This window comes from Doryrhamphus excisus, chromosome 22, assembly GCF_030265055.1.
Source record: "Doryrhamphus excisus isolate RoL2022-K1 chromosome 22, RoL_Dexc_1.0, whole genome shotgun sequence".
Taxonomy (NCBI): domain Eukaryota; kingdom Metazoa; phylum Chordata; class Actinopteri; order Syngnathiformes; family Syngnathidae; genus Doryrhamphus; species Doryrhamphus excisus.
The window spans coordinates 12694624-12719962 of NC_080487.1; the positions used below are offsets into that span (position 1 = coordinate 12694624).

General features: G+C 42.2%; 1 protein-coding gene across 4 annotated transcripts in view; it reads left to right on the plus strand.

The window, feature by feature from the left end:
* The window catches only part of kat6b (K(lysine) acetyltransferase 6B), a 36453-nt gene that overhangs the window by 3461 nt on the left and 7653 nt on the right, over positions 1 to 25339 (plus strand). For 3 of the 4 annotated variants that reach the window (XM_058061491.1, XM_058061490.1, XM_058061489.1), the window contains exons 2-16: positions 1074 to 1900; positions 12620 to 12728; positions 13530 to 13645; positions 13847 to 13928; positions 15452 to 15581; positions 15646 to 16574; positions 18387 to 18511; positions 18666 to 18778; positions 18872 to 19013; positions 19163 to 19324; positions 20272 to 20365; positions 22879 to 23110; positions 23450 to 23609; positions 23920 to 24204; positions 24993 to 25278. In XM_058061491.1, coding sequence (XP_057917474.1) covers positions 1280 to 1900; positions 12620 to 12728; positions 13530 to 13645; positions 13847 to 13928; positions 15452 to 15581; positions 15646 to 16574; positions 18387 to 18511; positions 18666 to 18778; positions 18872 to 19013; positions 19163 to 19324; positions 20272 to 20365; positions 22879 to 23110; positions 23450 to 23609; positions 23920 to 24204; positions 24993 to 25278 — 3586 coding nt within the window. In that variant the 5' untranslated portion in view covers positions 1074 to 1279. The remainder of the gene's footprint in view (positions 1 to 1073; positions 1901 to 12619; positions 12729 to 13529; positions 13646 to 13846; positions 13929 to 15451; positions 15582 to 15645; positions 16575 to 18386; positions 18512 to 18665; positions 18779 to 18871; positions 19014 to 19162; positions 19325 to 20271; positions 20366 to 22878; positions 23111 to 23449; positions 23610 to 23919; positions 24205 to 24992; positions 25279 to 25339) is intronic. The other variant, XM_058061492.1, reaches the window with a different exon arrangement.

Below are 25339 nucleotides of genomic sequence, written 5' to 3' on the forward strand. Positions count from 1 at the left end.
ACTTCTTCACAACTCCATAGAACTTCTAGAACTTACTACACTTTGTTTTGCTACTTACCAAACACTAAGCCTGGGTTTTAAATATATGCATGTTTCTAATTTCTTCCTTATGTTTTACAACATATTTTACAATATGCTCATCACAGCCACTCAGCTGTTAACTTGTTGCCATATTCACACAAATGTAAGACGACCCTTCAGAATATGAGACGACCCATCTTTTTTTAAATACCAGTTATGGGAAAATATAAATATTTGATTAATCTCTCAGGATGTCCGTGCCACAATACCACACACATAACAAGATTTTTTTTCTTGTTTTTGTAACTCTGTAGAAGTTTATACAACTTTGCTAACCTTCCTTTGCTACTTACCAAACACAGGATTTGTTGTTTTACCACAAATTAAGTAGTTACCGTAGGGACGGGGGATGTAAGACGACCCCTGTATCCCTCTTTTTCAAGACCAGGAAAAAAATTAATACAATCCCATACGCACTTTAGCGAGGACAATGTTTTCCACCTCGTTTGCTAGCTACCAACCAGTTAGCATGGATTTTAAACCCTATAAATGTTTTTAGCATTTGTTCCTACAACTCTGATATAAGTTTCTCAAACTTTCGCTTTGCTAATACTTGTCAGCTTCTTGTAAAACAATCTTGACTTTTAAAAGTTTATTTTTTATGTTTTACAACATCTTTTAGAAGGCAAAAGATGCCCATCAAATCCACTTGGTTGTTACCCGTGTTGACCCGAATACAAGATGACCTGGAATATAAGACGAGCCCTCATTTTAAAGATCAGTTTCTGGGAAAATATAAGACTTCTATATAACTTAGAGGGACAAATATGGCCATAACATCTAGTAATTACCGCATATAAGACAACTCTGTATGCATGATGATCACTCTTTTTAACGACCTAAAGCATCCAAAGTTTTGAACTGGTCTCGCTATAATTATTTAAGACATCTTGTCAACTGTTTTTTCAGAAAAAAAATCGTCTTATATTCGAGGCAGTTTTGTAATAGATGTGCATCTATCTGTGTAACGTGTCTATTTGCTTTTCTCATAGATTTAATGTTGGACTCAAGTAGACACAGCCCAAGTGGTGGAATTTTATTAGTGCCAACTTTTCCCCCAGTTGTCTTACACCCGGGATTGTTGTGGAACGTACCTTTTTGACTTTCTCGTCAAGGATGTGGATGTACCCAGTGCTCGCCAGCAGCAAGTGGGGATCTGTATGGATTATCGCGTTCTTGTGAGTGTCCTTTTTCAGCCATGGTCAAACTCGCAAACCCTCTCTACACGGAGTGGATTCTCGAGGCAATACAGAAAATCAAGAGGCAAAAGCAGCGTCCCTCAGAGGAGAGGATTTGTCATGCGGTGGCCACATCGCACGGACTGGACAGGAAGACTGTATTGGAGCAGTTGGATTTAAGCGTTCATGACGGCTCTATTCTTAAGGTTACCAATAAGGGGAGCACTTCGTACAAGGACCCGGGGAACCCAGGGAGAGCCGGATTGATCCCGCCAGCTCCCGTTGTGTCCGTGCCATCAAAGGAATCTATATGGAATCCCGGCGATCTCCGCCACGTTGATTGGAATAAGATACTTCGGAGGGCCATTGGGGGCCTGGATGATTTGCACGGCTCGTCGCTGAAGAACATCGAGAGGTACCTGAGGAACCAGGATGACCTCACGGAAGTTGCAGACAACCCGGCTTTCCGTCAGAGGTTGCGGCTGGCGGCAAAGCGGTCGGTTAACAGTGGCCGGTTGTTGAAGAACGGGCCGCGGTATCAGCTCGGGCATCCCGGCGCCGAGGGGAGGGTCCCAAGGTGCCCGGGTGCGTCCCCTTTGGTGTTGTCGACGGTGACGCTGCTCCCCCATGAGCGAGAACAGGTACATACATCTTAGAACCTTTACAGTATCCAATGAATGTTTAGTCTACTATAGTTTGACGATACTTTTAGTAGTCGGGGGATTTGATAATCATTTTTAAAGGGGCGGGATGATGTTCTGATGCCGCTTTTTGTCCACAGCTGTTGTCCTTTTTTTAGACAGGAACTGGTGGAGTCAACAGAGCCTCTGCTGGTAGTATAATTCAGCAACAGGTCAATATTGTATGTATTGGAAGTAACCCAACAATGCATAACAAACATCAATATTTGACAATGGTACATACAATATTGATACTTTGTCATACATGATACCAAAACAGAATTGTGCGGCTTCAGTTATCATGGTTTTTCAAAATATATACATGAATGAATCATGCTGTTGATTCATATTGAATATAATCAAAGTAAATGTCACATATAATTCCTAATGAAAACACAGGCTAATGTTGCAACCTTAACCCACGTCAAGGTGAAACTCAAGTCAACATCACTTCCTCTCCGCCACGCACACAGACACCCCTCCCCTGGGGAGCACATTTATGGCAACACACATTTCTATGATTATGTCTACTTTATTGTGTGATACGAGTGTAAAAGTGACTATAGGGGTGTTTATTAATGTCTAGAGGGCTCTAATAACGTTAAACATATTTACAGTAGAAGGTCGTAAACAGGTTCGCTATAGTCGACCTCCGAAACAATTCCATTTGTAAATAAAGAATGATATGAATGATAATTGCCTTATAAAATAGTGTTGATAATCAAAATACACTTCAAAAATCACATCAAATAGCCCGTGTCTCAATTGTACATTTATTTTGCAATGGAGTGAGCAACACTGTCTGTGAGCGCGCACCATTTTGAACCGTTTGTTTGGATTTACTTTACCGACCAAATAAAAAGCGTTAGTCGCATCGCTCTTCTTTCCCGTCGCTACAAATGCAACATATCGGTTTCTCGGTGTTCATTCGTTTAAATTATTCATTCTGTTTAAAACCGTGAGGCTAACTTGGTGCTAGCACAGACACATGCGTAGTGAACCCTCTTGTCATCCAGCCTGTGTGGTAAAGCGATGAAACAAACCCGCATGCATGCACATATCCATTCATCAGGGCTGGCAAAATTATCAACTTGTTTTTATTTAGTTTTTTAGTTTTATTATGCTAAACGTTTGCCTCTGTGTTGCAAGTATTTTTGTTTAATTTTGCTTTTGTTGCAATTTTCAACCTCACATTTAGAGAATAATGCTTTATCTAAATGGCTCCTTGCGTCCACATTGGAGCGTGTGGCCCCTCAAGTGTTTGTGTTCCTGTTGCTGTGTCTCCATAATAAGAGTTTCTTATAACCAGGAAATGGTGTGTGTGTATGTGTGTGTGTGTGTGTGTGCGGTAGGCTTCCCACAGGTTACATAAGCCCCAGCCTAAGCCTAAATGACCCTTAAAGGATGTGGTTGACTGTCTTGCGAGTTAAAGTCGATGCATATATTTTCTGAGGGGGGGGGGAATTCGAAGACTTAAATAACAAATCTGCTCCATGCAGATGCCAGGATGCTCACTAGGGGAAACATAAACTAGACCGGTCCCTCAAAAGCGTACCCTTGAGGGGGACCATAAAGGGTTGTTAATTTTTGCCAGGTGCATTGTGTTCTTTGCGTTTAGTGACTCCGAACGAGTTGACAGAAAGATGTCAAACACTGATGAAGTAAAGTATTTTAAGTTGCATCTGAGAATGCTAATGCTAAAAAAAACAACAACAGTAACAAGCAAGCAAGTTAGGAAGGTGCTGCACTTTTCACTTGTGTTAAACTCAAAACAAAGCGTATACATAAACACTTTTATGTATTACTCGGAAAAGAAACCTTTTAATAAGGCTTGGTTTACAGTGTACAGGCTAGCGTTGTCTATTTTCTGTAAATGTAAATGTTTTTTGTGTTTTTTTTTGGAGCTGTGGTGTAAATGGTTTCATGCAGTGCAGAGATGTCACCTTGTTCATCAGCAGTTTCACAGCGCATAATCAGGAAGCGACACCTTTTTCATTCTGCAGCCATAACTGCGACTGTCTATGGTTAGGCCTAAAAAAATGACATTTATTAAAAAGGGTCTTCAAGGTTCTCACAGCTGCATTTCCTTTTTTTTTTTTTTGTTGTTGTTGTTGACATCACCTAGCCCCAGTCATGGGTTTACCTTGCGCTTCAAATGTTGAGACTCCTCACAACTAAAGACACACAATGGCTGTGTTATGTGTTGAGAAAAACAGGTACTTTGCAGTAGAAAAGAGCAGTGTTGGCTCACAGTTTATAAGCGTCTGAAGAGAGAGACTGCCAGGAACAAAGGCGAGGAATAGGATTTTTTTTTTTTTTTTTTTTTCCCCCTCAGCTGTGTTATGCAACCACTTGAGCTCGCTTTCCACCAGCAGTGTTCTAATAGGACCCCACCCCCTCGCTCAGGACAGCCTGCTCTTTTCATGCAGCATAATTTCCTGTAATGTACTTAATTTAGAACCCCTCCAAGAAAATCATCAGCATCTCTTGAGCTCTTGCTCTGGTTTGGGTTTATGTAAAATGCCAGTATAGATTCATTTCATGATGTGTTGCTATGCTAGTGTTGTCATTTATTAGTGCAGAGCTGAAAAAAAACAATTCAGATTAGAGCTGCAACAATTATTCAATTAATTAACTGTTTCGGTATATGATTAATAGATTTTTTTAATTTAAAAATGAAATATTCTCTAATTTCTGTCTTCAAAATGTGAATATTTTTTAATTTCCTTCATCATCCATAAATGCAGACCTATTATCTTTATGTTTATATGCAAAAAAAATGATTTTCTCACACTTCAACTTTGACTTTTGAAAACTGTGATGGACATTTTTGGCGCTTTTCTCATGTGTTGCAGACCAAACCACCGTTTGGTTGCTCGTGTGCGGGTTCCTACTGCTTGTACCAGGCATGCCCATATAAGGAAGTCGCCGGCTGGACTTCTCACAAGGCTCACTGTTAAGTCAGTGAGCCGGTGTTGGGAAAAAAACTCTCTGAAACCGATCTTGAACCTCATTATCTGAAACTTTAGCATCATTGAACACAAGAATACAACATTCTAGCTACATTCATAGGTCAGAAAAGTGTAAAAAAAAAAAAAGCATAATAGGTCCCCTTTTGTAAAATATGGAACTTAAATTACTCTGTCAATATAAGGGCATGCCTCTTTGATTTACTTTAAGGTGCTGCTTTAACATTTGTAGCTGCGGGGTCTCCGAGCAGCTCCTTCGGTGGCAGACTCGAACACCCACAATGTAAGCGAGTGCTACCGCATGTCTTTTATCCCAACAGCCATCAGACTGTAATAACACATGCGGAACCTGAACGTGTTGTATTTATTGTTTTTCCCACTTCATCTATTTATCCATTTGCACTTCTTAGAGTATTGTCTACTTCCCAAACAGTGTACAATATCCTTCATTTTCATGTAAATTCCCAACAACTACAAACCACATTTTCACCCTTTTCTATGCATTATAATGAGTTTATATGAGCTGGCTAACAATGCACATCATTGAAACGTCCTTATTTCGACGATGAAGCCCTCTAAAATCGCATTGTCTGATATACATGCTGTGATCATGCGTTAACAAGTACACTGACGACATGTACACATAACATTTAATACTTAATAATTAGTAGTAATAATAATAATATACAGTTTTATTTGACTTTGATGTGAGTCAAACGACGTTAACAAGCTCTTTTCACTGGCGCCAATGAGTTTAATGGGGAGACAAGAATGCAAAATTCAACCGAAATGATGACAGCAGCCACTTTTTAAAATATGGTTTCCTTTCCTCCAGGCATGCTAATGCGTCAAATCCCTTCTGTGTTTTGTTGTGTGTGGCGGGGAGAGGTTGTTTTTTTTCAGTCATTTTGGATCAAAGTTAAAAGGAACTACTGGGAACTTTCCAAAATGACATTGAAGCCGTTGTTGCCATTTCCATTCAATGACTTTTTGGCTCTAATGTGACATTTTGTAGGATTTTTACAGCGGTTTATGTGATATATTAGTATATGACCCATTGTCGTGGCTTGTAGATGTCCATGGTTGCAGGCATTCATTTCTCCTCGACAAAAAAGTTCCAGGGGCGGTTCCTTTGGGCCAAACACAGGTGGTGTGCAGACCGCTTCGCTGAGATGGAAAACCTCCTAATGATTCTTTGTGCTGCTATTTTTTTTTTTTTTTGTCACATGCTGTGGATTTTGGACATTTTCAGTTCAAAGCAACGCATAGCATATACTAATTCAAAGCAGAGGGTTTTATGTTTGGGGGTCTGAAAGCAGCAGCAGCAGCATCATCGTTCCAAACAGTCTTCTGCTTTTGTTGTCAACCGTCTCTGTTGCTAGTTAAAAATCACAGACATGTGCTATTATTATTATTATTATTATTATTCATCTGTACTCCTTGTCATTCAGCAAAAGCACATAGTTTTACACCAGTCTAACAATGTCAACATGTCTCTGTCACATTCATTCTACAAGATCCTTATCAGGATTGTGTAAGGCGGTTGTTGCAGTAGCTGCTCAATTAACCGCAGACATGCTATCATGAAGTGTCTATTATGCTGGTGTTGCTTTTTTTTTTTTTTTCGTTTTTCCGAGTGTCGTGCATCAATCATTAAAAACCTGGTAATTTTTTGTTGCCTTCAGGTGCATCAAGATTAACCCTTGTATTATGTTACGGGTCAATTTGACCCGTTTCAGTTTTTGTGTTGACCAAAGTACTGGTTATCCTTTCTTTTTCTTCATGAAATTTTGTGACTTTTCCTCATCTAGGGTCATGAACACAAAAACTGAAACGGGTCAAATTGATCCGTAACATAATACAAGGTTAACTAGCATGATTTGTTAACCCTTGTATTATGTTACGGGTCAATTAGACCCGTTTCAGTTTTTGTGTTGACCAAAGTACTGGTTATCCTTTCTTTTTCTTCATGAAATTTTGTGACTTTTCCTCATCTAGGGTCATTAACACAAAAACTGAAACAGGTCAAATTGACCCGTAACATAATGCAAGGGTTAACTACCATGATGCTAGCATGATTTGTTAACAAATCATGCTAGTTAACCTTGTTAACCTTAACTGAAACGGGTCAAATTGACCCGCAACATAATACAAGGGTTAACAAATCATGCTAGTTAACCTTGTTAACCTTAACTGAAACGGGTCAAATTGACCCGCAACATAATACAAGGGTTAAAACATAATCATATTTTTAAATAGAGATAAATCAACACAACCTAGCATGACACTTTTTTTTTATTATATGGAGAAGAAATGACTTATGTAATCAGAACCTTCTGTTCAAAAGCAGTTGACACCAGTTTGTATGTATTTTTAGCAGAAAAATAACTTCATGTGATTCGTCTCTCATTCAGAGTTAACTATTAAGAGTTTTGATTAATTAACCTTTTACTTTCACAGAAAACATTTGTAGTGTGACTCATTTTATTGGCACCCTCTGACCTGATTTTTTTTTTTTTTTGGTAATCTGATCTCCAGCCAGTCTTGTTGAACAGGCTTCTCGTCGACCACAGAACATTTTTATTGTTTACCGTGTTTCCTCAAACAGTGGCCTTGGGTCTACGACATGCCAGCCAATAAATAAATGCCACACTTTCAATGGACTTAAAAGTCCACAACAGTAGAGCTGAAGCAATTAATGGGACGATGAATCAATTATGTAATTGATCGACACCTGTTTAGGTATTCAATTAATGGCAGTCGGCTGTGGCTGTACAGTATACGGTTGTTTTGGCACGGAGTGATTGATCGACCACCTTTTCGTCAACCTCAATGTTTTATATATCAACACAAAAACATCACAAAGATCATTCCCAGCATGCTTTGCTACAGTTTCAAATGATCAGTGTTGTGTACCACTAAATTGTTTATGCTCTGTATCTGTATTTTTATACCGCTTATTCTCACGAGGGCTCACAAACAGCAAGTTGTGTGTTCGGTATTGAACATATCGGACTTCAAAATTAGAGAAGCTCAATTAAGTTCACCTAAAAAGGTTACGCAGTAGCATGTTTTAATTTCTTTCTGAAATGCATCCGATATATCCCTAGCCTCTTGTGAGTAGTATAAAATACTTAAGCCACTTCAGGTCTGTTTATAGTCTTAAGCAATAGAGACATTAAAACATTAACTTGTGATTTGTATTGGACTACATTGACTGTCCTTAGTGAAGTCCCATTTATATGTTGCCGTGCTCTGACTCATGTCCGTTTTACATACTGGGATTTAAGCGCTCTTATTTTTTTCCATGCGCTCACGTCTGATGTCTGTGGATACTTCCCCTCCAATTTATGTGTGTTTTGTCAAGTTGTCGTGTCACATTTGCACTTTGGAGCAGTGCTAGTTTCAGAGCGTAGGAGACAAAGCCATTTGGCACCGGATACTGAAAGTATGAACATATATTTGGTCCGTACATTCACTTTTTAGTCACGCTTTCCTTTATTAACAAGACATGGTTCTCATTTGAGGATTAAGTGGCTTAAAAAAAACACTTTAGTAAATAAAATGTCTTTTTAATTAAATGCAATAATCCTTACATTTATTGATGCAATACATAATTAGACAATTTTGGCCAGTAATTGAGAAATAGATAGAGCCTGTCTAAATTTTCTAATGGGATGTCAGCCTCTGCACACATTGCTATGAAATCTTCAAACAAGATAATGACTGTGTGCATTTGATTAAGGAAGATGTAGTCACACATGCAATTCCAACTGCCTATGTTATTTATATTATATATCTATTTAAAAAAAATTTTTTTACGCAGATATGGGGAAAATGAGTGTGCTCAAAATGTGTTTACGGCTAAGACAAACTATGTGCAAAAATAAAACCACTCAAAAACTGCACGTTGTCATCGGGCATTGCAAAACACTCCCTCACATAAAGCGGTAAAACACAACTGTTGTTTGTTCATGTAAACGTGGATCCATTCCCAGTTTGCTTATAGGCCTGGCAGGGTGGTTGATGATGCAATAGGTACTTCATCGGATCCTGACACATCTGGAAATAGCAGTGACTTTCGGGAGCCAAGATTCTATTGACTTTTCCTCACTTTTTAATTGCATCCAACCTGCATATTTTAGCAGAAAGACTGAAAAGCATTCACAGCATTGAGCCTGGCTTCATATCCTGGTTGATGGACTTTTTTTTTTTTTTTTTTTTTAAATCTGGGAGGTCGCAGCGTGTGTGAGTTAACAAGTGTTTTATCTGATGTTCTTTTATCTTCCATTGGGTCGCCACAGGGGTGCGTCCTCTGCTCTTTTTTTTTGTCTTGTACACTAATGAGTGTCAAACTTCATACCCGGGGCGGCATATCCTTAAATTTGCAGATGACCGTAATGGTGTCGCTTCTTAGGGATGATGACTGTTATCATGGCGCATTAGTGACTTTTTGGACTGGTGTGACTGTGAGATGATTGACGTTCATGTATGGAAGTATTTACTCAACGGAGTGCTCAATCGTGGCACTAAATCATTACAAACAGTGTAAAATGTCGAAAAACGCCTGCGAAAGTTGGCCGAATCTCCTCTTACAGAGCTTAAATCGCAGCTAGCGGGGGTTACCCGCCGTGTTCCCTTCCCATTCTTGAAGACGGAGAGGGCAATCTCCTCAAGAACCTCCTGTTCTTTGGTCCTCGGTAGCAGCTTTTGCATATTTTCTTGCACATCTTAACACTTGCCTCGTGATCATAGTGCAAAGAAGCCGGATTGGACAAGACATGAGTAGCAAGATGTTGCTTCAATGTGACGGGATTAATCACATTATGTAATCTCATGTCAGTTTTTTTTTTTTTTTTGCCTCAGGAGTGCTAGTCACATGGGTTACTACTTTTTCAAAATGAACACATTTCAGTAATTGGATACAATAAGCAATGAATTTACATCCTTTTAAAGATTGTAACCATATTGATTTTTTATACAAAATATTTATTGCAGTTTTCATCAATCTTTTAACCTGGGGCCCATTGCACAAAAGTAGTATTGAGAATTGAGACATCCAGGATAAATGAATAAGCTGAGCTCAACCAACCATAAAAAAATAAGTCATTGTCTGTGTCCATAAAATAACTTTGCAGTAATTAGTTAGCAATACCTCACCAATAACTGCCACATCAAATCTTAATTTGTCTTGCAGAGAGCAAACTCAAACCATAAAAAAGAGGTAACTACATACATAGCACAGCCTTTTGTTAAGTTAGTTAGTCTTTTTAGTATCTTTTCATTGTACCTTTCTTAAAAGTAATGCTAACGTCTCGTCATTGCCGACCCAAAGTCATGTATTGTATTGTGTTAAATTTCTTGTGACACTCCTTTTGTGTAATTGAAATAATAACCTTCAGATTAATCAAATAAGAAAATAATAATTAGTTTTATAGAATAGAAGTATACCACAAAACAGCACACGCATAAAAACAATCACTTCTTCCTTGTTTATACCATTTTTTTAGAATAGACGTCCTTGGAAAGACTGCAAAAATAATCCACCAAGTCAAAACCCATGGCTTTTTAATGTAACATGTGCGATTTTATATATATATATATATACAGAATTTGAGTTGAACCAGATGTCATTACAACCATGCTGGATACTTGGGAGACATGGTATCTGTAAAGCTGACTGATTTTTTTTTTTTTTTTTTGCAATGCAAACCCTTCAGTCATTAAAATGGGGGTGTCATAATTATATCTGAATGAATCCTTCAGGCGTCGTATCCGTGGTTTTTTATTTCGCAGCGTGAGCAAGGAGTCAGCCTCCACAGCGCCACAAGCCGACTTTCAAATATTGACCTGGCTGGTTGGAAAATAGAGTCATCATTGACCTGGGAGTAAACCGCCCCCCCCTCCCTCACCCAAGCCACTCAACAATCTAATTGATACAGCGGCCTTCAACTCGGCTGCATTTTTACACCCAGAGGATGCGTGGTGGAAAAGGTGGTCCTGTCATGTTGTCTCTTGATGGATGAAAGAGGGTGGGCGGGGAGAGATATTCAACTGTAGGTCACGGAGGTGGTCATGTATGAGGTTTCAAGTGAGAGGATGCTATATTTATGCGTGCCCAGAGTGCCCTTAAAGCTCTATTGACAAAGCCATGATGACACACAATCTTTACAGCCTTATGTAACGATCATATCTGCAAGTTGTTTACATATAGGGATGGAAGCAGCACTTGCTTTAATGCTCCTTGTGATCTTCCTCTTGGCTCCAAAAGCTCAATCCTTGACTTATTATTGTTCACGTGTGGAACGGGAAGCCCTGGAAATGTTTGTTTTGTAACGTTTACACAGGATCATGGTAATAACGTGTTTTGTTATGGCGGTAATTTCATGACATTTTGTTAATCCTTCTTGTCTTGAGTGCCAGCCTGAAGACATGGATTAATAAGCTTTTAAACTACAGTTGACTAAAATGAGTCAGATGTAATTGATAATATGTGTTGGAAGTACACTGGAAGTCAAGGCTAGTGTGTTTTTATTTAGGATATAAGTACACTAGCCTATATATTATATTGTATTATATTGCATTACATTTATTTGTGGGGACTATAGGGGTGTTATTTCATGTCTGGAGTATACGATACACTAACTATGCCCTGAATTATGACATTATTCCATTTATCGTCCAAATTCATTTATCACAGTCAGGCCTGGAACCAATTAATTGTGATAAATGAGGGATTACCGTATGTTTTGTACATGCACTGTATAAGATATAAAATATAAGATCCTTCCGTCTCACCCCCTTTTAATAAGCCCTTAAACTACAGTTGACTAAAATGAGTCTGATGTAAATGGATAATACAGTAAACCTCGGATATATCGGATTCAATTGTTCCCACTGGTTTTGTCCGATATAAGCGAAATCCATTATATGCGTATACCGGAAAATGTCCGTTTTACGCATATATCGGATTTATATCCGGTATATGCGTAAATCGGATTTTATCCGTCATAAAAAGGCACTTCCTTGACTATGTTTCCAATGTACCTGGACGCGCAGGCAACGCTGCAAACGCTGCAAATGACGACGTCGTATAGCGGCCTGTCACGATTCGGCGAATCGGAGCGCCACGATGCGGCCATCCGATATATGCGAGGGAAATTTAATGGAAATGCATTGGAACGGGACTGGAGATTTTGTTCGAAATAGGCGAAATCCGTTATAAAAAATCCGATATATGCAATGAATTTTTATTGGAAATGCATTACAGAAAAATCGGTTCTTTTTTATCTGTCCGTTGTGAGCGAATTTCCGATATATCCGAGGTTTACTGTATGTGTTGGAATTCTAACATGGCAAAGGCTTGCTTGTTTAAGTACACTGGAAGTCAGGCTAGTGTGTTTTATTTAGGATATAAGTACACTAGCCTATATTTATATTTATTTATATTGCATTACATTTATTTGTGGGGACTATAGGGGTGTTATTTCATGTCTGGAGTATACAGGATACACTAACTATGCCCTGAATTATGACATTATTCCATTTATCGTCCAAATTCATTTATCACAGTTAGGCCTGGAACTAATTAATCGTGATAAATGAGGGATGAGCGTATGTTTTGTACATGCACTGTATAAGATATAAAAATACAAGATCCTTCCGTCTCAGCCCCTTTTAATGGTTTGTTTATGTTTGTTTTCCCATTCAGCTCCGGGTCGACCCCATACCAATATGCAGTTTCTGTCTCGGCACTAAAGAGTCCAATCGGGATAAGCATCCCGAGGATCTTCTGTCTTGCTCAGACTGTGGGAGCAGCGGTAAGCACACACACACACACATATCGTTTCTGGTAAGCGGTATGAAACTGTTGTATTGTAAAATCAATCCCAGCCGTAAAGGTTATAGACAGCTTTGTGATCTCACACGACACAAGTACATCTTTCATCCTCGGGCATGGCGGCAGTTCTCAGCATTACTTAGTCAGCTCTTTTACCGGCCGGCTGGCCTTTCAGGGGATTTATCGGGAGAAGGACGTTTTAAACCGATTCAAGGGAGCACGTTCCTCCACAAGTGTCCATTTTAGAACCCTCCGCTCAGATTCTGCTTCTGCTTCCCAGGAGCAAAGATCAACTCCTTTTTTTTTTTTCCCACAGCAGATTTCCTTTTTCTGTTGTGTTTCCACGCACAACCGCTTCAGCCCCACCCTTCCGTGAAATGGCCATTTATGTTTGAACAATTATTTTTAAATGCCGCAGGGCATTGTTCTCAGCGTGACATTTTATAGTGCAAATTTGAGTAACTAGCGTCGAGGTGGTTTTTATTAAGAGCTCCGAGTGTACACAAATTGTCCTCTCACTGTAACACAGCTGTTTTACAACCAAAGGGGGGGGGGCGAGACACACTTCTACATGACTTTCATGGATTGGCTTCCATTAGAATGAGCGCCACTACCTTTTCAGCCTCATTAAGAGCAAATTATCCGTAATTAGCCACTCTGATGTTTTGATCGCAGTGTTGTTAGCTTGTGGCAGGGTAAAGGGAATTTTAAAGGTGTACAGGCATGTGCTAATATTTGTAAATATGTAACACTTCCATTTTTTTTTTTTTCTCCCCCCTAGGGCATCCGTCATGTCTGAAGTTCTCCCCCGAGTTGGCCTCAAATGTGAAGCGATTACGCTGGCAATGCATTGAATGCAAAACCTGCAGCACCTGCAGAAGACAGGGGAAAAATGCCGTAAGTACACCCCATTCTCCTTTTAAAGACCCACATGCCATTTATTCAATCCATCCCCGAGGCCTTGTTGCTTTTGTCGAGACTCTCCTGGCGTTATTCCCCCTCCACTCCCACTTAACTTTAAACGATGAGTGCACGACACAAATGCACCGCACACTCCTTTTTTTTTATTTTAAACACACATGTCTGCTGTTCCTCCAGGATGAGATGCTCTTCTGCGATTCATGTGATAGGGGCTTTCACATGGAATGCTGTGACCCACCGCTTTCAAGAATGCCAAAAGGTGAGCCTGTCCCTGCTGTCAATCCAAACCGACGGGGTTGAGAGGGTGGGGGGGTTGAGTGTTGCTCAGCTCGCTGTGGCTTATTTTGAGCTTTGCATGTATAGCAAATTATTCAAGCCTCACCAGGGAGATGCTGATACCTCCACATTACGGTGCTGACTTGTAATGATGATGTACATACTGTAGTAGTACACTTTGTTTTTTCTACTCGTACTGCAGGAACTCACTATAAAAATATACTACATGCAATTTGACCGCACCCAGAAGAAAGTGTTTTTGAAGGAGTAAAACTGGTGTGAATAAAGATTACCTTGAAATAAAATAGAATATTACAGTAAACCTCGGATATATCGGATTCAATTGTTCCCACTGGTTTTGTCCGATATAAGCGAAATCCGTTATATGCGTATACCGGAAAATGTCCGTTTTACGCATATATCGGATTTACGTATATCCAGTATATGCGTAAATCGGATTTTATCCGTTATAAAAAGGCACTTCCTTGACTATGTTTCCAATGTACCTGGACTGGGCAATGAAAAGAGACGTAAGGTAATGAGAATTTAACTTTTATTGGACTCTGAGCATAACAAATTGTTAATTAAGCTAGGCCCTGTTACGCCCGTCAGGCCTACGTTATTTCCAATAGTGAGGTTAAGATCTCATTCACTGCTGTGCTAGTATTATTGACGTCACTCACTTTTATATTTGTCCTAAATCTGGAGCCAGGAGAAAGACAATAGCCAGTGACATCAACAAGATTAGCATAACGATGCGGCCATCCGATATATGCCAGGGAAATTTAATGGAAATGCATTGGAACGGGACTGGAGATTTTGTCCGAAATAGGCGAAATCCGTTATAAAAAATCAGATATATGCAATTAATTTTTATTGGAAATGCATTACAGAAAAATCGGTTCTTTTTTATCTGTCCGTTGTGAGCGAATTTCCGATATATCCGAGGTTTACTGTATAAATGTTTTTGAAAAAGTTTATGTGGAACAAAATATAACAAACTGCCAGTAAAAAAAACCCAATGATTTAACAAACATAAGAAAATAATTTGCATCTCAATTGTCATCTACAGGCTTTACGGGTCTGCAGGTTTGAAAATGCATGTGCGATTTCCCCCATTTTTGCACGTAGCCAGCACATATGTTGGGATGTAACGCCACCTTAAAGTGCACTTACAATCTGAAACATGAATTTAATTCAATTCAATTGTTTTTCTAAAAAACAACGCCCCCCCCCTCCCTGTAAACCAATGGGACCCTGCCAAGTGATTCATACCTCGTGTTGCCCAACAATCTGCCGTGAAGTTTATTTGACTAGACTGGAGTCATTGTTTTCCTTATGGCTTTCTGCTTTGTGCCGAGTAAATTGATTGTCATTGCGAGCCAATGGGACCATCGCCAGCACCCGCTACTCGAGGAAATGTTTCTAAAAGAACATACTGTTTGTCCCCTGAATTGGCCAACCCGCCCCCCCAACAGTGCTGTCCTGTGTTTGGATGCCCTCTAGGAACCTGGGTCTGCCAAGTTTGCCGGCCCAAGGAGAATGGAAAGAAACTGCTCCACAGGAAAGCTGACGAGATCAAACGTCGATATGCAAAGCCGATCGGAAGGCCCCGGAATAATCTCAAGCAAAGAATGTACGTGTGGAATATTCACTTGATCTGTGCGGCAATCTGACATGGTAAATGTGTCTGCTTGCAGGTCTCTAACCGGTGGTGATGGTTCCATGGTGGCACTAGGCGGAAGGGGGTCACCTGGTAGGGGTCAAAAGATTACAGTCTGTACCACACCCTCATCCGGTCATGCTGTATCTGTGAAGGACGCCAGAGACAGATTGGCTGTTACAGACGCCACCCAATTCACCACCTCCACCCCCACCACCACCACCACCACTCCCCCCCTCCTCACGCCCTACACCACCGCAGCTACGCTCCCAGTTAACAAGAAAACCAAAGGGCTCATCGATGGGCTTTCCAAATTCTTCACCCCTTCCCCCGTGGGGCGCCGCTCGCGAGCCGTCTCCGTAGAGTCGCCCGGCAAGCGTTTAGGCTCTAGGGACGAGGGTCCGCCCGAGCTGACGCCGCCGCCGCCGCCGCCAGATACCGGTCACAAGATAGCCCCCTCGTCTGCACTTCCTCCCGCACCAACGTCACCGGGATTTAGCCCGCCCTCGCAGGTGTCCAGCAGCTCCACCTCCGCTAACTCGCCCCAGAGCTCTTCCAGCCAGTCTAGTGTTCCTTCCCTGAGTAGCCTCTGCAATAGCAGCCAGCTAAAGGGACTATTTGACGGACTCTCGCACATTTACACCACTCAGGGACAGTCGCGGAAAAAGGCGCTACCTTGCTACGCGCCGCCCAGGCGCGCGCACCGAAAGCGGGACTCCAAATCGGGGCCGCAGCGCCTCGGAAAGAGCGAGTTTAATAAAAACAGGCTGAGCTCCACCTCTGCCGGGCCGGGCCGACCCAGAGGACACCCCTTTAAGTTGGTCGGCCATTTCAAACGCAACCCCTTCCTTAAAAAGCACCGGACTCTAGGCAGGCTGAGGTATAAAGTGAGCCCCCACAAGGGAGCCCCCTCCCCAGGAAAGGGCGACTTGACAGACGGAAGAATTAAGCCAGAGAATAATCACGGTAAGCAAGGCTCCCAAAAGCGCCAGCCGAGGCCTGCGTCTCGACACCTTTTTTTTTTTCTAAGCTTCTTCTTTATTTTCTTTCAAAGCTTTGACACTTGCACTTATTTTTTCTTCAAAGCAGAGCTAATCTTTTCTTTTTGGAGACGACACCCACAGCATTCTAACAGACTGATCTGCTGCCTAATTTGAATTCTTTTACTTTCTTAAACTTGGCTGCGGAGTTGACGTGGCTTCCATCCTCTCTCGCTATCTCTCAGCCCATTGGCTTGTTGTTCTAGTGCATGGCCCACTAACTCCTCTGTCCTTGACACCCCCCCCATCCCCCCATCCCCTCCCCCCTCCCTCGCTTTGTGACTCGTAGTCCGCCGTCACATCAGCACTCTTCCTCACCCTCCGAATCAGTGTCACCATTCACAGCAGCCATTTAGGCATGACTTCCCGAGTGATTCAGCCGCCCGGGCTGACTCAGAGATGACATGACTCCAAGCCACCACAGCAAGCACTTCAACAAAAAAAAAATGGGAATACAGTAAACCTCGGATATATCGGATTCAATTGTTCCCACTGGTTTTGTCCGATATAAGCGAAATCTGTTATATGCGTATACCGGAAAATGTCCGTTTTACGCATATATCAGATTTATATCCGGTATATGCGTAAATGGGATTTTATCCGTTATAAAAAGGCACTTCCTTGACTATGTTTCCAATGTACCTGGACGCGCAGGCAACGCTGCAAACGCTGCAAATGACGTCGTATAGCGGCCTGTCACGATTCGGCGAATCGGAGCGCCACGATGCGGCCATCCGATATATGTGAGGGAAATTTAATGGAAATGCATTTGGAACGGGACTGGAGATTTTGTCCGAAATAGGCAAAATCCGATATATGCAATGAATTTTTATTGGAAATGCATTACAGAAAAATTGGTTCTTTTTTTATCTGTCCGTTGTGAGCGAATTTCCGATATATCCGAGTCCGATATATCCGAGGTTTACTGTATATTCAAACAAACTAAATTTAATTCACAAAAAAAGCGGCACGGCGGTCCAGTGGTTAGCGCGCAGACCTCACAGCTGGGAGACCAGGGTTCGATTCCACCCTCAGCCATCTCTGTGTGGAGTTTGCATGTTCTCCCCGTGCGTGCGTGGGTTTTCTCCGGGTACTCCGGGTTCCTCCCACATTCCAAAAACATGCTAGGTTAATTGTTGACTCCAAATTGTCCATAGGTATGAATGTGAGTGTGAATGGTTGTTTGTCTATATGTGCCTCTGTGATTGGCTGGCGACCAGTCTCGCCCAAAGACAGCTGGGATAGGCTCCAGCACCCCCCCCCCCCCCCCCCCCCCCCCGCGACCCTCATGAGGAAAAGCGGTATAAAATGAATGAATGAATGAAAGTTGCCCAGCAGCGCACTCATGGATATGCTAACTCCAAATTATTCCCACTTGAAATGTTTTGGTGGTTTAAGTCATGATGTCTTCTGATAAGACGACCGACTACCTGCTCTCAAACATCCGCCATGTCGATCCCCGCTCCCTTCACTGCATCTGCTTCTTTATTCATGGACAAATGTCTTGGTGGATGACTAAGCACATGAAAGGCGTTACGCAATTAGAGCGATTTAGTTTCGCTCCATTACATGAAATCTTTTTTTTTGTCCCCCCCTTCCCAAATAAACATGCAAAGATGATGAAAATTTCCTCGGAGGAAATTTGCATAGAATGTACCGAGGAAGTTCTTCAAAAGGGGCTGTTGTTTATTTTGCAAGTCCATGATGTTGATGTGGCGTTTATTGTTCCGTTAAATAGGCCACAATGTGGAGTTGCGAGTGAAGCGGGAAGCCACCACCACCAGCTTGGCAGCCATGTCCAGAGACCACGTGACGGATGAGGACATTGAGACCTTCACGCAGGTCCAGAAAGCCGCTTCACAGGTAAACACGGATTGTGTACTTCCAAACTTGATTACTTCATGAAATGTGTTTTTAGATACTTCCTCACTTGTCTTCACATCCAGTGCTCCCAGAAGATGCTAATGGTTTTTCCCACAGACTTGTTGGGTGTTGACATGTTTGATTTTCTTCACAGAGAACCGGATATCAAATGAGCGTAGACTCAATGCGTTGTCCAGCCGTCATCGAGTTTGGGAAGTATGAAGTTCAAACCTGGTATTCCTCACCTTACCCGCCGGAGTATTCAAGGTATTCTTTATTTGTACGCAAGAAAATTGTATCCGTTTTGTTGCTACAAGATCATCCGGCATGTTTCTTTTTTCTTTTTCTTTCTTTTGTCAGATTACAAAGGCTTTATCTATGCGAGTTCTGTCTGAAATACATGAGAAGCAAAAACATCCTCCAGAGGCACACAAAGAAGTGCGGCTGGTTCCACCCGCCAGCCAATGAGATCTACAGGAAGGACGACCTCTCGGTCTTTGAGGTCAGCATAGCCTTTCCAGCAATGAAGCAATAAGTGCATGCTGGATGGTGTTTTGTGGGCGGCAGAGGGAAGAAAAAAAAAGATATATATATATTTTTTTTTTTTTTTTTTACCGAGTGTCCTCTTTGCTCTTTTTCTGCTCTGTTTAGGTTGATGGAAATGTCAGCAAGCTGTTCTGCCAAAACCTCTGCCTGTTAGCCAAGCTTTTCCTGGATCACAAGACCTTGTATTACGACGTGGAGCCTTTCCTCTTCTACATACTCACAAAGAACGACAAGAAAGGCTGTCATCTCGTGGGCTATTTTTCCAAGGTGGGCAACGGGAATGACACAACACTTAAAGGGGACCTATTATGCAAAATTTTTCAAATTTGAGTTGTGTATAACCAGAACATAAAGCTTTCTAGAGCTTCCAGAAACTGCACCTATTCCAGTTGCATTTTCTTGGCTTTCCAAAAGGGTTTGTTTTTAATTTATTACACCCACAGCTCGCCTCCAGACACTCACTTGCTGTGATTGGACACATTCCCAAGAGTTCCCAAAGACTTCAGGACTATTGCCGAACCCCACTTTCTAATTTTGTCGGTATAGGTGTTGATAATAAATGAACATAAAGAGCTACTTGAAAAGTAGTTTATTCGCTACTGGTAGCTTATCGGCTACTGGTTGGCGACCCCTGACTTTGGTAGTGTAAATTTGGTCATTAAACGTTTTTGCAGGACTAACCATGTTTTAAAAAAAAAAAAAAAAAAAAAAAAAAAACTTAGGTCGATCTACCAATTGTGTGGCAAAGGCTATTGCCAATTCCAGACATTGCTGTGCTTGTAAGACACTCCCTGTATGCACACGCTATAATGCTACACAGACAACCACTTACTTAAACAAAATAAACACAGTTAGGACACTGATAATTTAAATTATCTACAACTCCAACCACTTATGCCAAGTTCAAACCTGAACAAATATTTCCCGGAAGCCATTAGCGTTGAAACCGTCCCAAACGTCTTCATCATCACACCTCATTATCTGAAACTTGTCATTGAACACAACATAACAGGTCTCCTTTAAGGGTGGTCTCCAGTGCAATTATTGATTGCACTCATTTCGCCCTTAATGTCTATTTGAGTTCTCTGAAAGTTCGCCGCCTGTAATTCATCCTTTTATTGAACTCCGTCAGCCGTGTGCGCGCACGAGGACAATGGCAGGTGCAGTAAATTGCCACAGCTCTGACATACTTGATCTGTTTCCCCTTCCCGCAGGAAAAGCTTTGCCAGCAGAAGTACAATGTCTCCTGCATAATGATCCTGCCTCAGTACCAAAGGCAAGGATTTGGACGCTTCCTTATTGATTTCAGTAAGTTCCTTGATGTTTTTTTTTTGTTTTTTTTGTTTTTTTAAAGCGCACCCACGTTGTCTTGTTTCTTTCTTCAGCTTAAGCGTTGAATTAGTAGCTGGTGGTAAGGTGCTGTTATTTGCTTAAGGCTCGGAAGTGGCCTAATCAAGAGCATTCACGAGCAGCTCTTAAACAGTCAGACAGGATTAAGTGTTAGAAACAGTACAATTCTGTCCGCATACATTATTTAACGCTCATTTCCTTTTTTAAAATGTGTCACATCCTCACTTTCAAACCTGCATATCATTTTCCATCATACTGGAGAGCCGCTGGTAATGGAGCATTTGATTTCCTGCTCACTTTGGGGAGCCATTGAGACTCACACACACACACACACAGCAAGGATCTTGCGATATTGAGAGTGAGCCGGTAACAAAAGACGGGGAGGATTAAGGGAGATTGAACGCAGCCGACTTGTCAGCTCTTTGAGGACTTGATATTGGAAAGATGTAGCGCCGGAGATGGGAAGTTATTTAGATTAACAGATTTCCCTCTTCTGTCGGAGCGTAATAACGGGCAGGTAGCTTGAAGGCGGCCACATTCTCAGCTCAAGGGCTCAAACGTATGAAAAGACCATAAATGCTCCAATTAACGCCTCTTCAGTGAACTAGTCACAGGGGGGGGGGCACGGTTCAGGTTTCCTTTTATAATGCTGGGTAAAACCCATTGGCGTTAACAGCTGCGGTTGTAGGCAACCTCCTGTATTCTTTTATTTTTACTAACCTATGCCAGTAGCGGCTGCACGGTGGTCTAGTGGTTAGCGCGCAGACCTCACGGCTAGGAGACCCGAGTTCAATTCCACCCTCGGCCATCTCTGTGTGGAGTTTGCATGTTCTCCCCGTGCATGCGTGGGTTTTCTCCCGGTACTCCGGTTTCCTCCCACATTCCAAAAACATGCTAGGTTAATTAGCGACTCCAAATTGTCCATAGGTATGAATGTGAGTGTGAATGGTTGTTTGTCTATATGTGCCCTGTGATTGGCTGGCGACCAGTCTCGCCCAAATACAGCTGGGAAACGTCTTCTAAAACAACCTAATTTTGACAAATATGATAATGTAAACAGGCTGCACGCCGGAAGAGCGGTTCCCGCGCAAGCCTCACAGCGAGGAGACCCCGAGTTCAATTCCCCCCTCGGCCATCTCTGTGTGGAGTTTGCATGTTCTCCCTGTGCATGCGTGGGTTTTCTCCCGGTACTCCGGTTTTGATAATGGTATACATTTAGCTCATGAAAACCAAAAATGAATATGTCATAATGTTTTTATATTTCATCAAAACAATTTTATAAAAATGTGATTTATAATACAGATTTTCAATCCATTGAAAATTGTTTAATTACTGTATTCAATACTTTAATTGGGTCTGGCGTGGAGGCATGCATGTTTTTGGAATGTGGGAGGAAACCCACACATGCAAACTCCACACAGAGATGACCTAGCAGGGAATCAAACCCAGGTCTCCTACCTGTGTGGCTAACCACTCGCTCACTGTGCAGCCCAAAGTAAAATTAATTTTGCCTTTTAAAAAAAAAATAAATTATGGCAGTACGGTGGTTGAGTGGTTAGCGCGCAGGTCTCACAGCTTGGAGACCCGAGTTCGATTCCACCCTCAGCCATCTCTGTGTGGGTTTTCTCTGGTTTCCTCCCACATTCCAAAAAGGTTAATTATCGACTCCAAATTGTCCATAGGTATGAATGTGAGTGTGAATGGTTGTTTGTCTATATGTGCCCTGTGATTGGCTGGGCACCAGTCCAGGGTGTACCCCTGTGCTCCAGCACCCCCCACGACTCTCAAAAATTGCCTCTTACCTGTTTTAAGTCCAGTTTCCTAACAACTATGCCGTATTTGGAGTGGAGTTTCCTTTTTAAATCATCATTCAAAGCCTCCTGTTTTGTTGTATTAATGATATCATACTTGACAGACATTGAGTGTGTGGGGGGGGGGGGGGGGGGGGGCAAACGCTGTGAGCAAGTTGAATATTTAAAGGGAAGTGTTTGTGATCACAGAATCCTCCAGCGAGCTTCGGCAATGAATTATTTTCACCATGTGTTTGCCGGGTAGATGTGCTTGTTTGACGCCGGGTCGTGGGTGCACGTTAAAAGGCATTAATTAATTCCATGCAGTTAATAATGGATGACCCTTGACGGTGGCTGCTATGAAACTAATTACACACACAGCTAGCATATTAGTTTGCTTGTTATCTCTTGCTTATGCAGTCTCTTGAAAGCGACGCCACTGCCTTTTTTTTTGTTACTGCGTCTTTAATTCTCTCCAGTCATAGCTTTGGAGGAGAGGAGAACTGATTGCTTCTCTTTTACGATTTGAAGGTGAAATCCCAAGCAGGGGTCACATCCTTGCACTAAAAAGAGGAGGGAGGGAGGGAGGATTTGAAATGCAATCGAAAATAACCCAGCAGTTCCTTCCTAAAGCTTGACTGAAGCATTTTTTTTAAATATTTGTTTTATTTTTATTTTTAGGTTACCTTCTCACCAGGCAAGAAGGACAAGCCGGCTCCCCGGAGAAGCCGCTGTCAGATCTGGGTCGCTTATCCTACCTGGCATATTGGAAAAGTGTCATCCTGGAGTACCTCTATAAGCACCCAGATAAACACGTCAGTGTTAAAGGAATAAGCAGGGCCACTGGGATGTGTCCGCACGACATCGCCGCCACGCTGCAGCACCTCGGCATGATTGACAGACAGGACGGACGGTCAGTTTGTTGCTGTCTTTGTCTCGTGGTATTTTTAACAACGTCTCCGTTATTATTATTATTATTTATTATTACTTATCTTCTTTTGTGTCTGTTATTATATGGGAGCCAGGCAACGACATTTCGTTGGCAATTTCACTACTGTGTTTTTGTGCAATGACAATAAAGGGAGTCTATCTATCTATCTATCTATCTATTGCTGAATATTAACAGAAGTTGAACACCGTCATTAAAACGTGCACACTTCTCCTCCGTGCAGCCGTATATCACCTTCTGTTATTATGTCATGTTGATTTACTGTTAGCAAAATATCACATTTATGATGGCCTCATATCTCAGGGTGGTGCTGATCAGGAGAGAGCGGCTAATCCAGCGACACGTAGAGAGGCTGAGAGCCAAACCCCGCCAGCCCGAGGTGGACCCCGACGCCCTGCACTGGACGCGATCCACGTCGCTAAATGCTGTCCTGTCCGAGGAGGAGCGTGAGGCGGAGATGGATGTAAGTTTCCTCCATCCTTGTGGTGGCGTACAGTTTATTCTACGCTTGTGTGATGAGTTCAAATACAGGCCCCGTTAACAAGCACCGAAAATGTCATGCAAAATTGCTCTCACTCGGTTCACATTATACGCAATCTTTCATCAATGATGGCAAACATCCGATGAGAATGTTCCTGTCGTCGTACGAGCGTAAAAAAAAACCTGCAGGGATTCATTTGTCACGATGTAAATTCCCATTAGCCTCATCGCTCACATGCAGGAGTCGCATCCCTCCCGGAGATAATAATGCACCTCGTCTTTTTAATTACCAGGCTGAGCGACTGAAAGAGCAGGCCAGTTGCTGGGAGAAAGAAGAACAAGAGAGCCACGTGATGACTCACGGCCGCAGGCAGTCGCTCACCAAGGTGCACTGTAAGGTGCCCTACAGGACGTACGAGCGGCGCCACGCACCGCCATGGAGCCGACGCATACAGCAGCCGCAGAACATAAGCGATGATGATGATGATGATGATGTTGAAGCGGAGCATGACGCCGACTCTGATGCCTCACCGCCTGTCCTGACAAAGGCTCGTGTGATGCTAGCGGCTAAGAGAAAGGTGACTTTTATTGTTTGTTGTTCTAATGAATCACGCTCGCTTCCCCGTTGCGTAATCACAAATCACACGCTCTCCCAAAGGGGGGGGGGACTCACTTTTAATGCATTCTTAGTCCAGGATAGAGTGGAATTAAATGCATATCATAAAATATGTTTCCCCCCCCTGTTACTTCATTAGTGCTGTGTACTCAGGCGAGATGAAAGTTGGGATAAATATTCATGAATTCAGCTGAGGGTTCAGCGGAGCCCCGCTGTCACCCAGACCCTCCTTGTGCTTCTGCAGCTGTGGGTAATAGATTGTGTTTTCACGCCGGTGTCCAGACTGCGCAGGCTTTTAAACCTTGTACTATTGTCACCGGTCATGCTATATTTACCTCCCTGTCTCGTCATTGCATCTCACATGTTTCACTGCCCCCTGCTGCTGGAGATGATATTACATCTTAGACAATGAAGGAAAAAAAACGGCTTGGATTTGATACAGTGTGGTTATTGCATTACTGGTTTTATGTTCCTGTGAGGCAAGGAGAAGGGCAGCAGTTGTGTCGTGGCAACCGCTGAGAAATGTAAAATGTCGACTGTGGTTTGTGCCTGTCTCATTTGCGGCTCTGCACGCTAGGCTACATTGCTTCCAACACTGTGTTTTTTTTTTTTCCACATTTTTACTTTGTCAATGAATTTCTGCACTACCCCGATGGAGTAGATGGAGGTCACCCACCAAGTTGGCTTAGTTTTCATTCACCGCAGAGCAACTTGGACTAAACTTCATGTTTTTTTTTTCTTTCATTTTAGAGGAGCATCATGCTGAAGAAGAGGGGGCGTAAGCGAAGGAGAATAAACAGCAGCGTGACAACCGAGACCATTTCTGAGACAACCGAAGTGCTGAATGAGCCCTTTGACAACTCTGAAGACGAGTGTCCAATGCCGCTGTTGGAGCGCACCTGCAGAGTGGGCGAGATGGACCAGGAAGAAGAGGAGGAAAAAGTGGCGGATATGATCACACCTGTGAAACGCAGACGAGGTCGACCGAGGCTGAAGGAGAAGATGCAGCGTGACAATCTTCAGCACTGGAATGAAGGTAAAGTACATCACATTTTTACTTCCTGTGACGCATTCAGTAATGGAAAAAATAAAAGCGT